The sequence below is a fragment of the Rhinatrema bivittatum genome, chromosome 6, assembly GCF_901001135.1.
Source record: "Rhinatrema bivittatum chromosome 6, aRhiBiv1.1, whole genome shotgun sequence".
NCBI lineage: Eukaryota > Metazoa > Chordata > Amphibia > Gymnophiona > Rhinatrematidae > Rhinatrema > Rhinatrema bivittatum.
The window spans coordinates 350,326,924-350,341,609 of NC_042620.1; the positions used below are offsets into that span (position 1 = coordinate 350,326,924).

The following is a 14,686-nucleotide window of genomic DNA, read 5'->3' on the forward strand; positions in this document are numbered from 1 at the left end:
TTGTACAGACCTTCAAACATGTCTTCGATGAGCCTGGGAGACAAAGCGCGGCGGCCTCTGACCTCCTCCACCTTTGCCAGGGGCCGCGGCCATTGACTGAGTACACGGTGGAATTCCGCACCTTAGCATCAGAACTAGGGAAGCGAGAGGATAGCCTAAGGAGCATCTTCTTGGAGGGACTGTCCCCTAAGATAAAGGATGAGCTTGCCACTCGGAGCTCCCCGAAAACTTGGAAGGCCTCAATGAGCTCGCCGGGCGTATTGACCGCCGTATTCAGCAACGCCTCCGTGAAGTCCGGCCTGCCCGGAGGACTGTGCCCCTAGCACCATCCTTCTCAAGGTCCTGGATGCTGCCACCAGCTGCTGATCCAGGCCAAATGCGAGAAGAACCAATGCAGCTTGGCCGCAACTGATTTACTCCTGAGGAGAAACTTCGAAGGCGCTCTTTAGGACTGTGTCTCTACTGCACTGACAAAAGACACATGCTGGCACAATGCCCCAAGAGGCCGGGAAACTCCAGAGCCTAGGTGTCAGTGGGGAGATGATCCTGGGCTACAGCACTCCTGCTCCCCAATGCATCATTCCCATGACTATCCTTCACCCTAAGGGGGCTTTCTTGACCCAGGCTTGATTCCGGAGTCAGGGGAAACTTCATCTTCACGGACCTTCCCCACCAATTGGGTCTTTCCATATTGCCTCAGACGCCTCCACTGGTGATTTCCTTCATCCGTGAGGACCCCCTACCGATCCACGTGACCGCCTCAGTGAAGCTACGCATTCTCCCTGAAGAGCAGATCTCCTTCTTCTTGCTTGAGAAGGCCATATACCCAGTAGTTCTGGGCCTGCCCTGGCTCCAGACACACTCTCCCTGGATCGATTGGGAGAACTTGCAGATCGCCTCTGCGGGGTCCCAATGCCACACCACCTGCATCCAAGAAGTATCACGACCCACGGTCCCGCTTGCCACCACCTCACTCGCCCTGCCACTGCAATATGTGGAGTTTGCAGATGTCTTTTCCAAAGAGAGAGTGGAGACACTACCCGAACACCGCTCATTTGACTGCGCCATCGATCTCCTTTCCTGGCACCACTCCACCACATGGTTGGTTATACCCGCTATCGCTGCCTGAAACCCAGGCAGCGATAGCGGACCACAAGAATTTCGAATATCTCAGCCAAGCCCAACATTTAAATCCCCGCCAAGTCCGGTGGTCACTGTTCTTTAGTCGGTTCAACTTCACCCTGTGTTATAGGCCGGCCTCCAAGAATGTACGGGCGGACGCCCTCTCCAGAGCCTTTGAGATAGAGATACTCCCGTAATACCAAATACATCCTAGATCCAGCAAAGGTTTGTCTGGCTGCCACCCAAGCAACCCCTCCCGGGAAGACCGTGGTTCCTCTCCGCCAGGGTCTTGGCCTGGGCCCATGACTCCCTCACTGTCGAGCACCCTGGAAGGGCACGTACACTGGACTTATTATAGCGGTACTATTGGTGGCCACGGATGGAACAGGACGTCCGGGGTTATGTTGACTACTGTCCAACATGTACCCAGCAAAAGCCCTTGACTGGTCGCCCCTGGGGCCTTCTACAACCTCTACCCATGCCTAAGGAATCTTGGACCCATCTCTCGACCAACTTCATAGTGGACCTGACCCCATCAGGGGGTAACTATGTCATCTGGGTTGTCATTGACAGGTTCTTGAAGATGGTCCACTTCACAACTCTTCCAAAAGTTCCCATGGCCCCCGAACTGGCCCAGCTGTTCACCCAGCACGTCTTTCGCCTTCATGGACTCCCACAATACATTGCCTCCGATCACGGGGTCCAATTCTCGGCCAACTTCTGGCGATCATTGTGTAAGAAATTCGGTATCCAGCTCGATTTCACCACTGTATACCACCCGCAGGGCAATGGTCAGGCTGAGCGGATCAACTGGACCTTAAAAACCTTCCTCTGCTTCTTCATGAACACCAGACAAGATGATTGGCCCACCCTTCTTCCTTGGGCAGAGTTCTCTCACTCTGCTACCGGTTCCTCACCATTCAAGTTGGTCTATGGCAGACAACCGATGCCACCACTTCCCATGCCTCTATCGGTGCCCTCGACCATGGCTCAGCTCACGGCCCAACAATTGCTTTCTCTTTGGACGGACACACAGAATAATCTCCGCCAGGCAGCAGAGGAGGCAAAGAAGGTGGCCAATAAACATAGACGTCCGGCACCCCACTTTAACCCTGGAGATTGGGTGTGGCACAGTACCTGCCACATCCGCCTTCGGGTGCCCTCGATGAGACTAGCCCCTTGATCATTGGCCCCTTCTCTGTCACTGAGCGAGTCGATCCTGTCACATACCGCCTGAGACTTCCATCCTCCCTGAGGATTCACAATGTATTCCATGTGTCTCTCTAGTGTTATCCTGGCCTCAGCGCAAGACTCCCGAACCGCAGGATGTCTCGGCAGAGGAGGAACAAATATACCAAATCAAGGAAGACCTAGATGTGAGACGTCGACATGGAAGGTGGGAATATTTGATCGCCTGGGAAGGGTTCGGCCTCGACAAAAATAAATGGGAACCCACCTCCAATATCTTCGACAAGGCACTACTTCAGCAGTTCTACAGACCATCCAAGGAAGCCTGGTCCTTCTAAAAGGGGGCGTAAAGGAAGGGATACTGTTAGGGTCCCTACCCGTTGGAGACCATGGCCAGTCCCCTCACCTGGATGGGCAAGAAGCCCATGCCAACCTCTCCTACCATCTCTCCTCAGCGGAGTCCACAACTGCAGCCTACTCTCTTGGCAATCCCATGCTGCCGACTCGCTGCACTTGGCTCAACTCCCTAGGCACGCGCTCCGTGTCGTCAGATTTAAAGGCCAAGCGGCGGGAAAAGTCTTCTCGGCACACTGAGATGACATCAGAAGCCCCGGGTATTTATACCCGGGCCTGCCGCGTCCACTTTGCCTCAGCAACGGGTCCTGCTCTGTGAGAGTGCATATCCAGTGTTCCTGCTTGATTCCTCTTCCAGTATTCCTGCCTTGATTCCTGTTCCAGCATTCCTGCCTTGATTCCTGTTCCAGTATTCCTGCCTGCTCCTTGTCTTCCGTGCCTGTCTCCCTGCTCCTCGCCCTTCCAGGCCCTTCCAGTCAGGCCTGCCTGACCTCTTCCTGGTAATCTGACTGAGTGACCGCCGCCTGCCCTGACCTCCAGCCTGCTTCTCCGTCTTCACCCTGCCTGCTGCTCATCCTGACCTCTAGCCTGCTCCTGGTTCAGCCTGTCTGCCACCCGCCTTGACTTCTGCCTGCCCGATGCTGCCTCAGCCTCTTCCTCTGGTTCCACACCTTGAGAGACTCCCACCTAAGTCCTGCCGGCTCCAGTACCCAAGGGCTCAACCTGTGGGGAACGAGGGCTGGTAAAGGTGAAGTTCTTGTGGGGTCATCTCTGCCTGCTCCGCCTCCCAATGACGAGGACCACCAGGGGCCCTCTCCTTGTGGTAGCGTCAACCTCGCCACAGCTCAAGGGTCCACGTTCCTTACATATGATGGCTTTAACTTCTGCATAGCTAGCCATTCTCTCAACTGGCTACTGCATGTCAGTAGATTCCCGAGGTATGTAGTCCACGAGGACCTTGGCCATCCTATCAGCTGGAGGGTTCACTCAAAACTGACCAAAAAGGAGTCTGGGTGAACCACGTGGTCCTTATTTGCCAGCATTTTCTACCTTTCTTTTATATCCAGTAAAGAAGACAAAAGCAAAAATCACTAAATAATACAACTGTAACTGTTAAACACATTTTGTAATGTGTATTCAATGGTATTACTCTGAACTTATCTCAGACTTCTGTACAGCCAAAATATAGAGCCATCAGTAGTGCTAAAATTACTTTGAAACTGGTTAATGATTCAGTAGATAAACACATTTAGGCTGTCTAAGTCCATGAGGTCTAGTGAAGGACATTAGGCTGGAATCTGATTTATGACATCATTTTCTAAAGCTAAATTACTTTTTCCATTATATTAGCAGTAGCTATAGGATCCATGATATATATTTCTTAGTATTTTCCATATCACTTGCAAATGAGATTTTTCATACTCGGAATTACAAGGGATATTGAATCCATCATAAAACAGTACCCATCTGACAATACATTTAAAACCCAACCTGGATAACTTTGAAAAGGGCCCTCTGCTGTCAGTATCATGCATTTTGTAGTCATGGAAGTAGAATATTCTGTGATGTTAGTGTGTTTCTCCTCTTCTTATAATGGGGTAGAAAATTCTAACATTGGTGTTCTGTTGTAGCGTAAAGATATTCTTCGTCAGTATCAAGGAGCCATTTTCAAGGTTAGAAAAGGGATCATTAGGATTTCATATTTCCACTTGATTGGAGGAAAAACTGGCTTGAGTTTACAGCATTTAAACACTGGTTCTACCATAAATCTGTTTAGAAAAGATTGCAGGAGGCCTTCTGGTAATTATATAGAACTGAACAGTCATTCTCGAGGTCAGCTCTCAAGGAGTCAGCTGTTTTTACACCTATATTCTGCATTTTTGTTTGAGGACTTTTGCAAACTATGTCTGTGACTTACCTAGGCATACAAGGCCAATTTTGTGATAAAAATTGGTGGTGCTAAATCTAATAGATCGAAGAGAACGAGAGCAGACAAGATTGTGCTTATGGAAGACAAGGTGGCGTTGGAGCTCGGTCCTGCTTCTGATGGAATTTCAAAGGCCTTGTTGAAAGAGCTGATGCAAGCTGTTTTGGCGGTGGTGAATGACAAGTTGCAAAAACTACAACCTTTGATGAATGAATTGCATGACAAAACGGAACAAGTTGATTCAGTGGTTTCGGCGATGGATCAAAAAGTGACCTTACAAGTGGGCCGAATGAAGTCCTTGGACCCTGCAGTTGGTGAACTACGCACTAGAAATAAACTCCTGGAAGCCAGAATTGATGATCCTGAAAACCGTAGCCAGCATAACAGTTTGTGAATACTTGAAGTACCTGAATCAGTACAGGGTGAGACCTTGCTGAAACTGTATGAAACCTGCATTGAGTGTGAGTGTACAGGTAAAGCAGGTGCATTAGATGAGGGCTAGAGGACTGAACATAGAAATATAGAAACATAGAAATGACGGCAGAAAAAGACCAAACGGCCCATCCAGTCTGCCCAGCAAGCTTCGCACTTTTTTTTTTTCTCATACTTATCTGTTACTCTTGGCTCTTAGTAACCCTTTGGTTCTATTTCCCTTCCACCCCCACCATTAATGCAAGGAGCAGTGTTGGAGCTACATCTAAGTGTAATATATAGCTTAATTAGTTAGGGGTAGTAACCGCCGCAATAAGCAAGCTACACCCATGCCCATTTGTCTACCCAGACTATGCGACTCAGTCCCTGTTGGTTGTTGTCTGTATATAGATCCACTTTTCTTCATTCCCTCTGCCGTTGAAGCAGAGAGCTATGCTGGATTTGCACGAAGTATCAGACTTCCTCCCCTGCCGTAGAAGCAGAGAGCTTTGCTGGATATGCACGTAGTATCAGACTTCCTCCCCTGCCGTAGAAGCAGAGAGCTATGCTGGATATGCACGTAGTATCAGACTTCCTCCCCTGCCGTAGAAGCAGAGAGCTATGCTGGATATGCACGTAGTATCAGACTTCCTCCCCTGCCGTAGAAGCAGAGAGCTATGCTGGATATGCACGTAGTATCAGACTTTCTCCCCTGCCGTAGAAGCAGAGAGCTATGCTGGATATGCACGTAGTATCAGACTTTCTCCCTTGCCGTTGAAGCAGAGAGCTATGCTGGATATGCACGTAGTATCAGACTTCCTCCCCTGCCGTTGAAGCAGAGAGCTATGCTGGTTATGCATTGAAAGTGAAGTATCAAGCTTATTTGGTTTGTGGTAGTAATTGCCGTAACAAGCAAGCTACTCCCCATTTTTTGTGAATGCAAATCTTTTTCCACATTTCCTCTTGCCGTTGAAGCTTGGAGCAATGTTGGAGTCGCATTAATCGTGTGTATGTTTATTGAATAAGGGTATTATCTCCAGGTAGTAGCCGTCCTTCCCGTGAGCCACCCGCTCTTTATTCATGTCCTCTAGACTTTATGGATCCACAGTGTTTATCCCACGCCCCTTTGAAGTCCTTCACAGTTCAGGTCTTCACCACTTCCTCCGGAAGGGCATTCCAGGCATCCACCACCCTCTCCGTGAAGAAATACTTCCTGATATTAGTTCTGAGTCTTCCTCCCTGGAGCTTCAAATCATGACCCCGGGTTCTGCTGATTTTTTTCCGATGGAAAAGGTTTGTCGTTGTCTTTGGATCGCTGAAACCTTTTAAGTATCTGAAAGTCTGTATCATATCACCTCTGCTCCTCCTTTCCTCCAGGGTGTACATATTTAGATTCTTCAATCTCTCCTCAAAAGTCATTCGATGAAGACCCTCCACCTTTTTGGTCGCCCTTCTCTAGACCACCTCCATCCTGTCTCTGTCCCTTCGGAGATATGGTCTCCAGAACTAAACACAGTACTCCAGCTGAGGGCTCACCAAGGACCTGTACAAGGGGATAATCACTTCCCTTTTCTTACTCGATATTCCTCTCTCTATGCAGCCCAGCATTCTTCTGGCTTTAGCTATCGCCTTGTCACATTGTTTCGCCGACTTCAGATCATTAGACACTATCACCCCTATCACCCCAAGGTCTCTCTTGCTCTGTGCACATCAGCCCTTCTCCCCCCATCGAATACAACTCATTCGGATTTCCATACCCCATATGCATGACTCTGCACTTCTTGGCATTGAATCTCAGCTGCCATGTCTTTGACCACTCTTCTAGCTTCCATAGATCCCATCTCATTCTCTCCACTCCTTCCGGCGTGTCCACTCTATTGCAGATTTTAGTGTCATCCGCAAAAAGACAAACCTTACCTTCTATCCCTTCTGCAATGTCGCTTACAAAGATATTGAACAGGACCGGTCCCAACACCGATCCCTGCGGCACTCCGCTCAACACCGCTCTCTCTTCAGAGAAAGTTCCATTTACCATCACACATTGTCTTCTGTCCGTCAACCAGTTTGCAATCCAGGCCACCACCTTGGCACTCACTCCTAAGCTTCGTATTTTATTCACCAGTCTCCTGTGCGGGACCGTATCAAAAGCCTTGCTGAAGTCCAAGTAGATGACATCGAGTGATCTTCCTTGATCCATTTCCTTGGTTACCCAGTCAAAAAAGTCAATCAGATTTGTCTGACAGGATCTTCCCTTGGCGAATCCATGCTGCCTCTGGTCCAGCAATTCTTCCTATTGTAGATAGTTCACTATTCCTTCTTTTAACAGCAACTCCATTACTTTTCCCACCACTGAGGTGAGGCTAACCGGTCTGTAGTTTTCAGCCTCCTCTCTGTTTCCACTCTTGTGAAGCGGGATCACCACCGCTCTTCTCCAATCACTTGGCACCACTCCCGTTTCTAGGGATCTATTGAACAGGTCACACAGCGGACCCGCCAGCACATCTCTGAGCTCCCTCAGTATCCTGGGATGAATCTCAGCAGGCCCCATGGCTTTGTCTACTTTCAGTTTCCCCAGCTCTTCCCATACATTCTCTCCTGTAAATGGAGTTACATCTACTCCATTCCCCTCTATTTTCTTGTTAACTAGCGACGGTCCTTCTCCAGGGTCTTCTTTAGAGAACACCAAACTGAAGTATTTGTTTAATAATTCTGCCATTTCTTTATCTGTCTCCACCCATTGATCCTTTTCACCTTTCAATTTCAGTATTCCACTTTGGACTTTTCTCCTTTCACTGATGTATCTGAAGAATGTTTTGTCACCTTGCTTTACCTCTTTGGCGATCCTTTCTTCCGCTTGAATTTTCACTTTCTTGATTGCTTTGTCTCCCTCTGTTCCACTAGATATTCTTCCTTGTGTTCTTCTCTTTGGGATTCTTTATATTTCTTGAACGCTGTTCTTTTAACTTGTATTTTGTCAGCCACCTCCTTTGAGAACCAGATAGGTCTCATTTTTCTCTTGCTTTTCTTTACTTTTCTAACATATATATTAGTTGCCTTGGTGATTGCTCCTTTTAGTTTGGTCCACTGTTGTTCCACATCTCTCTCGTTCTCCCAGCCTTCTAGTTCTTCCTCCAGGTACTTCCCCATTTCATCAAAGTCCGTGTTTTTGAACTGCAAAACTCGAGTCTTCGTGCTACTTCTCCGTATCCTATTTCTGATATGAACATACTGTATGATGATCACTGGTGCTGAGGTGTGCACCCACCTGGATATTAGAGACATTATTTCCATTAGTGAGAACTAAGTCAAGTATAACTCCCTCCCTCGTGGGTTCCATTACCATTTGTTTGAACAGAGCCCCTTGTAGGGCATCCACTATCTCTCTACTACTGTTAGATTCAGCAGAAGGGATTCTCCAGTCTACATCCGGCATATTAAAATCTCCAACAATCACCACTTCTCCCTTCTTTCCCATCTTTTGTATGTCTTCAACTAGAACCTTGATAGACCACAGCAAGTTATTAGGGATGTGAATCGTTTTTTGACGATTTAAAATATCATCCGATATATTTTAAATCGTCAAAAATCGTTAGAAGCGATATTTAATAGGAATTCCCCCGATTTATTGTCAAAAATCGTAAATCGGGGGAAGGGGGAAGGGGGAGGGGAAGGGGGAGGGCGGGAAAACCGGCACACTAAAACATCCCTAAAACCCACCCCGACCCTTTAAAATAAATCCCCCACCCTCCCGAACCCCCCCAAAATGTCTTAAATTACCTGGGGTCCAGTGGGGGGGGGGGGGTCCCATTGTGATCTTCCACTCTCGGGCCTCGGGTGCGTTGATAGAAATGGCACCGGCGCTACCTTTGCCCTGTCACAGGGCAAAGGTAGCGCCGGTGCCATTTTGCTTCCTGTCCCCCGACGTCACGAGCGTAGGAGATCGCTCCCGGACTCCCGCTGGACCCCCAGGGACTTTTGGCCAGCTTGGGGGGGCCTCCTGACCCCCACAAGACTTGCCAAAAGTCCAGCGGGGGTCCGGGAACGACCTCCTGCACTCGAATCGTGTTGCCGTATGGCCGGCGCCATTTTGCAAAATGGCGCCGGCCGTACGGCACTGGACCCTCCCACTGGACCCCAGGTAATTTAAGACATTTTGGGGGTGTTCGGGAGGGTGGGGGATTTATTTTAAAGGGTCGGGGTGGGTTTTAGGGATGTTTTAGTGTGCCGGTTTTCCCGCCCTCCCCCGATTTATGATGTACACGATATTTTAAAAAACAAAACCGCGACAATCCGATTCCCTCCCCCCCCAGCCGAAATCGATCGTTAAGACGATCGATCACATGATACACATCTCTACAAGTTATATCATAATTTTTGAATTTCACTGATAAGATGAAGCTGATGAATGCTTATTACAGTGACTTGAAATATGAAAACAGTAAATTGTTAAATTTTCCTGACTTCTCCACGAGAGTTCTAGTATTTCACAAGGAGCTTGCTCCATATTGATTACAATTGTTCCAGAAGGGAATAAAAATTTCACTGCAATTTTCCGCATGGCTACAAGTTTTTTTTTTTTTATAAAAGTGAAACAAGAATGTTTACAAATAAGAAGAATGCTAAAGACTTTGTGGATCAGCTTTGATGGTGAGATTTTTTTGTTTATATGACCTTTGTTTCTTATTACTCAGTCTCAAATTCCTTTGCTGATTGAGGTCCTGTACTGAGAGTTTGTGATGGTTCCAAGTTCCAGCTTTGATTCTTTTTGAGAGTGGTTATTTGTCAAGGGCTGGGAGCAGGTGAATCCTGAGGACATTAACTAACAGGGCAAGGTGCTGTACTGAATAGTGAGGCTTAGATGTGGTCAGGCAGGCGAAGTTCGAGCAGAGACAGAGGTCAGGCAAGAGTCAGGGCAGGTGGCAAGCAGAAGCAGAGGCTTGGACTTACTGGCTTGACGTCCCTGGAGGGATCTGAACCGGTCCTGCTGTTGCCCCCGGAGGGGTCCGAACCGGTCCTGCTGCCGTCCCCGGAGGGGTCCGAACCGGCCCAGCTGCCGCCCCCGGAGGGGTCCATACTGGTCTTGCTGTCATTCCTGGAGGGGTCCGAGCCTGCCTTATCGCCCTAGGAGGGGTTATGGACTGCCTTATTGCCCCAGGAGGGGTTATGGACTGCCTTATCACCCCAGGAGGGGTTATGGACTGCCTTGCTGCCTCAGGAAGGAGTTCAACCTGCCGCTTCGCCCCAGGAGAGGTCTGACTTCATTATTGAATACCCCCTGCAAAGATGGGACCCAGGAGGAGGGGGAGGCCTTGAGGGGGGGTACTGTTATGGCTATGGCTGTTGTGCAACCGCCTCACCACCAGGGGTCCTTCAAGAGCAGGCTCTCCTGACTGGGCTGGTCCATCTTCCTTGTTCTCTCTATGTTCTGGACTTCCCCTTATAACCCTGCCTGGCAGTTCCCTCGGTGCTTCGGCATCGAGCTCGCCTGGGTTCCCTGCTCTAGCCTTCCTTGTTTTGCTGTGTATGTGGTCTTTGGACCCTGCTTTGCCTTGCCTTGCCTTGCGCTGTGTGTGGCCTTCGGGCCTTCTACCCTGCTTTGCCTTGCCTTGCGCTGTGTGTGGTCTTCGGACCTTCTACCCCGCTTTGCCTTGCCTTGCGCTTTGTGTGGCTTTCGGGCTCCCAGCCCTGCCGAATGTGTGTGGCCTACGGGCCCTCTGCTCTGCCGTGTATGTGTGTGTGGCCTTCGGGTCCTCTGCCCTGTGTGCGTGTGTGGCCTACGGGCCCTCTGCTCTGCCGTGTGTGTGTGTGTGGCCTTCGGGCTCTCTGCCCTGTGTGCGTGTGTGGCCTTCGGGCTCTCTGCTCTGCCGTGCGTGTGTGTGTGGCCTTCGGGCTCTTTGCCTTACTACTAGGTACCCTGACCCAGCCTGGACTCTGACACTGTTGCCTGCCGCCTGCCCTGACCCAGCCTGGACTCTGACACTGTTGCCTGCCGCCTGCCCTGACCCAGCCTGGAATTTGACACTGTTTCCAGCCATCCCTGTCTCTCTCCACCTGGAGCCACCCTTCTGGGTGGTTTTCACGACACCGGACCAGAGCTCAGCGTAACACTACTAGCGCAGGAACACGGGAAGGGAACCTGTTGCTCAGGCGCTGGCCCAAAGGATTGGGCCTCCCTGTATGTTGCAGCAGTGGTGACATCATCAGCTCATGCCACAAAGAACTGGGTCTATAAAACTGGTGAGTTACTGCAGGGCCTATTCAGAGCAGCCAGATACCATGAAGAGAGAGGACACTGGGAGCCATGCTGGGTGACCCTGGCAGATCGTAGGACATCCGCGCCAGACCCGGGACTAGCAACATGATGCATTATTTTTGTGTTGCTTCTGTATTTGGGGTTCTTATGGAGCTTAGTGGCCAATTTTGGACAGTTATACCTGCTCCTATAATTGAGATTGTTGACACTTTTTGTTATGCCTTATGAGAATTTGGTCCCTACTGTCTCTACCTTTGACTCTGGGAGGCCCTCAAGACTGTATGGGTAGAAGACAACTGTTGAAGACAACTGGAAGAGCTGTGGTTCCGGTTTGACCTTTGGGGTTGCTGGACTTTGTGAGGTTTGGGGTGAGGAGGGAAGGGAATTCTGTATGGCTGCCTGAAAGTGTAATGGGTGTTTGTGTGTATGGGTGTTTTTCTTATGTTACGCTACAAACTTGTCATTGCTTTTCTTTTTTCTTTTTGCCAAGGTTTAGAGGACCTGTTTTGGAGTTGGGGAGAGGTTTAGGCAGGGAGACCCCCCAGGAGATTTTCTATTGAATGCAGCATATATATCTGGTTCCTATTGTTGTATGTCTAATTTAACTGTTTGCTCCCTAAACATAGATGCATTTGTTGGTTAAATATAAGAAGATGCTCACAGAATTTTGCAGATAAAAAAAAATACAAACTGAAACAAAATGTTTTGGCCTGTACACCCCTACGTTCTAATACTATATTGAACTTTGCTAGACAACTGAATGTTTCCATCATATTTTCCTCCTTTATTCTAGCGAGTACTTCTTTGACACCTTTTGTCTTTCTAACAGGCTGATGCAATAATCTGTGCTTTAAAACTGTCTGCTGAAATCCTGCACACAGATTCTTAAAACACAGCTTCACATTTTTTAAACTCCTGATGCAGTAAGCTAATGCTATACTAATGCATTTGGGAGTTAAAATGTGCATATGACAAGTTAAAACATGAACACACATTTTAATGCAAGGGTGTGGGTGGGATGGAGAAGAGCCTCCGAAACATGCATTGTCATGGGTTATGCTGCTGCCATGCCACGCAGCATTGTTTTTTTGCAAGGAAAGCATGGAGCGTTCTGAATAGTGGAAAGTGACAGCCTGGGTCAAGACACCATGCTGCCTCCAGAAAAGGTAACAAAGCAAGGGACTGCACTGTCTCATTGATTGGCTACCATCATGTTCTCAGAGGTCATTAACAACTTTATAATAGGAGTAGGATAATGAGGAGAGTGGTATAAAAGGTGAGCTAACATAAGGGGATTGAAGTATTCAGCTCTGTCTTGTAACTGCAATTCCATTAAATTTGATATAACATAGTAATACCTGATCACTAGTTTTCTAGTTCTTAAATATCTATTCTGTATAGATTAAATTATTAAAGAATATGCATGCACACTTTCCTAAGCTTGCATATGAGGTATGTAGAAGACAGGATAAAATACTTGTTTTTACTTACCCCAACCGAATAAGCAAAATTTCAATATATATTTAGGAATGTACACATTGAAGACTTTGACAAGTGCAAAATACATGTGAACAGCTTCCAACCCCATCCAGGTAAAAGACGCTAGCAGAAAATAATGGAGCAGAATGGCTACAGAAATGCAGAGGGCATCATTATTTAACGATGACAGCCAGGTATTGATCAGAAATACCAAATTTAACATCAGCAAGGCCATGCACAGATTCATCAGTATTTTTGATGGATAGTCTCTTCGAAGTTGGCTAAAACAAAAGTGACAAAGTAGTAAGGAACATATAACTGAGAATTGTAATGTGCATAGTGGCGCTGGAGATCAATAATTTCTCATTACTATTTGTAGCAATATGAGCACAATATCTATTTTTTCTCCCAAAGGCTGACCTGCAAACTAGTATAACAGCAACAAAATACTCAAAAATACCTCTTCAAATAGTTTTCACGTTAAGAGTTCTGTAATGATTCACAATGTTGTATAATGAGAAATGACATTATAAGTGACTCACCTACTGCAACTACCAACCGCAGGCATAAAGAGATATAGGGCTTACAAGTGAATCTAATTCATATGCTGATGGTAATATAATACTCTTCATCTGGCTTTACCAGTTCACAGAAACAGATAGACATGACTTCCTAGAGCAGTAATTGTATCTGGAAGCAACAGCTTTTAATGTCTTGCGTAAACATGTGGGATACAATTTTCTTTACTATGCCTGGGATCTAAGTGTGCAGCATTTACTGCTTTATTTATTTATTTGTTTATTTATTTCATGCTTTTATATACCGACATTCATTTGCACATCACATCGATTTACAGTATAACACAGGAAATATGAAAGGAAATTACATCTTAACAATTTGAACAACTAAGTAGTTCAAAGGTCGAAAAGGAGGAAGGAACATAAGATACCAAAAGCAGAGAGGAACAAATAGCTATAATTATTGTAACTGTAAAGGTCAACATGTTGTGGAGGGGGAGATAACAGTTTCAGGAAACGTGCTTGCGGGGGGTGGGGGGGGGGGGAAGAGTTTGTGTGTCTGAGTGCAAGTGCGTGAGGGAATTATTGGTAGGCTTGTTTAAAGAGCCAGGTTTTCGTATTTTATTTTAAGTTTTGAGTGTTCGGTTCAAGTCTTAAGTCAAGGTGCAAATGGTGGGACCGGCGAGGGAAAGTGCACGTTCCGGCCTCGACCAAGGTCATAACTTCCTTGTGCCTTCCTTGATACTTCTGCAGCCTTCGACACGATAAGCCATGACCTTCTCATTGCCCGCCTAACCGACATCGGCATCTCTGGCACTGCACTCCTATGGTTCAGATCCTATCTAACTAACAGATGCTTCTCTGTAAAACTTGGCACCTCGGAATCCTCGCGCTTCACCCTATCCCAAGGAGTACCCCAAGGCTCCTCCCTCTCCTCCATGCTATTTAACATATACCTCCTCCCCCTCTGTCATCATCTTACTGATCTTGGACTCAAATTCTACATCTACGCAGATGACATCCAAATCATCATCCCCATCCAAGAATCACTAGCCGCCACCCTTAGCTTCTGGGAGAAATGCCTTTCCTCTATTAACACCTTACTCACCTCCATGCAACTTGCCCTCAACTCTGCTAAAAATGAGCTCCTCCTCATCCATAACAACCAAACCTTTAAGCTGGCCACACACATAGACCCTCTGACCACTTCTTTCCTCCCTCAACCGTCTGTACGGAACTTAGGTGTCCTAATTGACCCACATCTGAGCCTCAAGAACCACATCACCTCCGTTATAAAGGGAGGTTTTTATAAGCTCATGGTCATAAAAAAGCTCAAGACCCTACTCCATACCCACGACCTGAAAACTGTTATCCAAGCCACCTTATCATCTAAGTTAGATTACTGCAACTCCTTGTACCTCGGCCTTCCTTCCT

General features: G+C 47.5%; 1 protein-coding gene across 1 annotated transcript in view; it reads right to left on the minus strand.

Moving 5' to 3' along the window:
- LOC115094595 (adhesion G-protein coupled receptor G2-like) overlaps window positions 1–13,005 on the minus strand; it is a 107,103-nt gene extending 94,098 nt beyond the window's left edge. The window contains exon 1 of the mRNA XM_029607814.1: window positions 12,747–13,005. Coding sequence (XP_029463674.1) covers window positions 12,747–12,981 — 235 coding nt within the window. The 5' untranslated portion in view covers window positions 12,982–13,005. The remainder of the gene's footprint in view (window positions 1–12,746) is intronic.
- Between the last annotated feature and the right edge of the window lie 1,681 nt (window positions 13,006–14,686).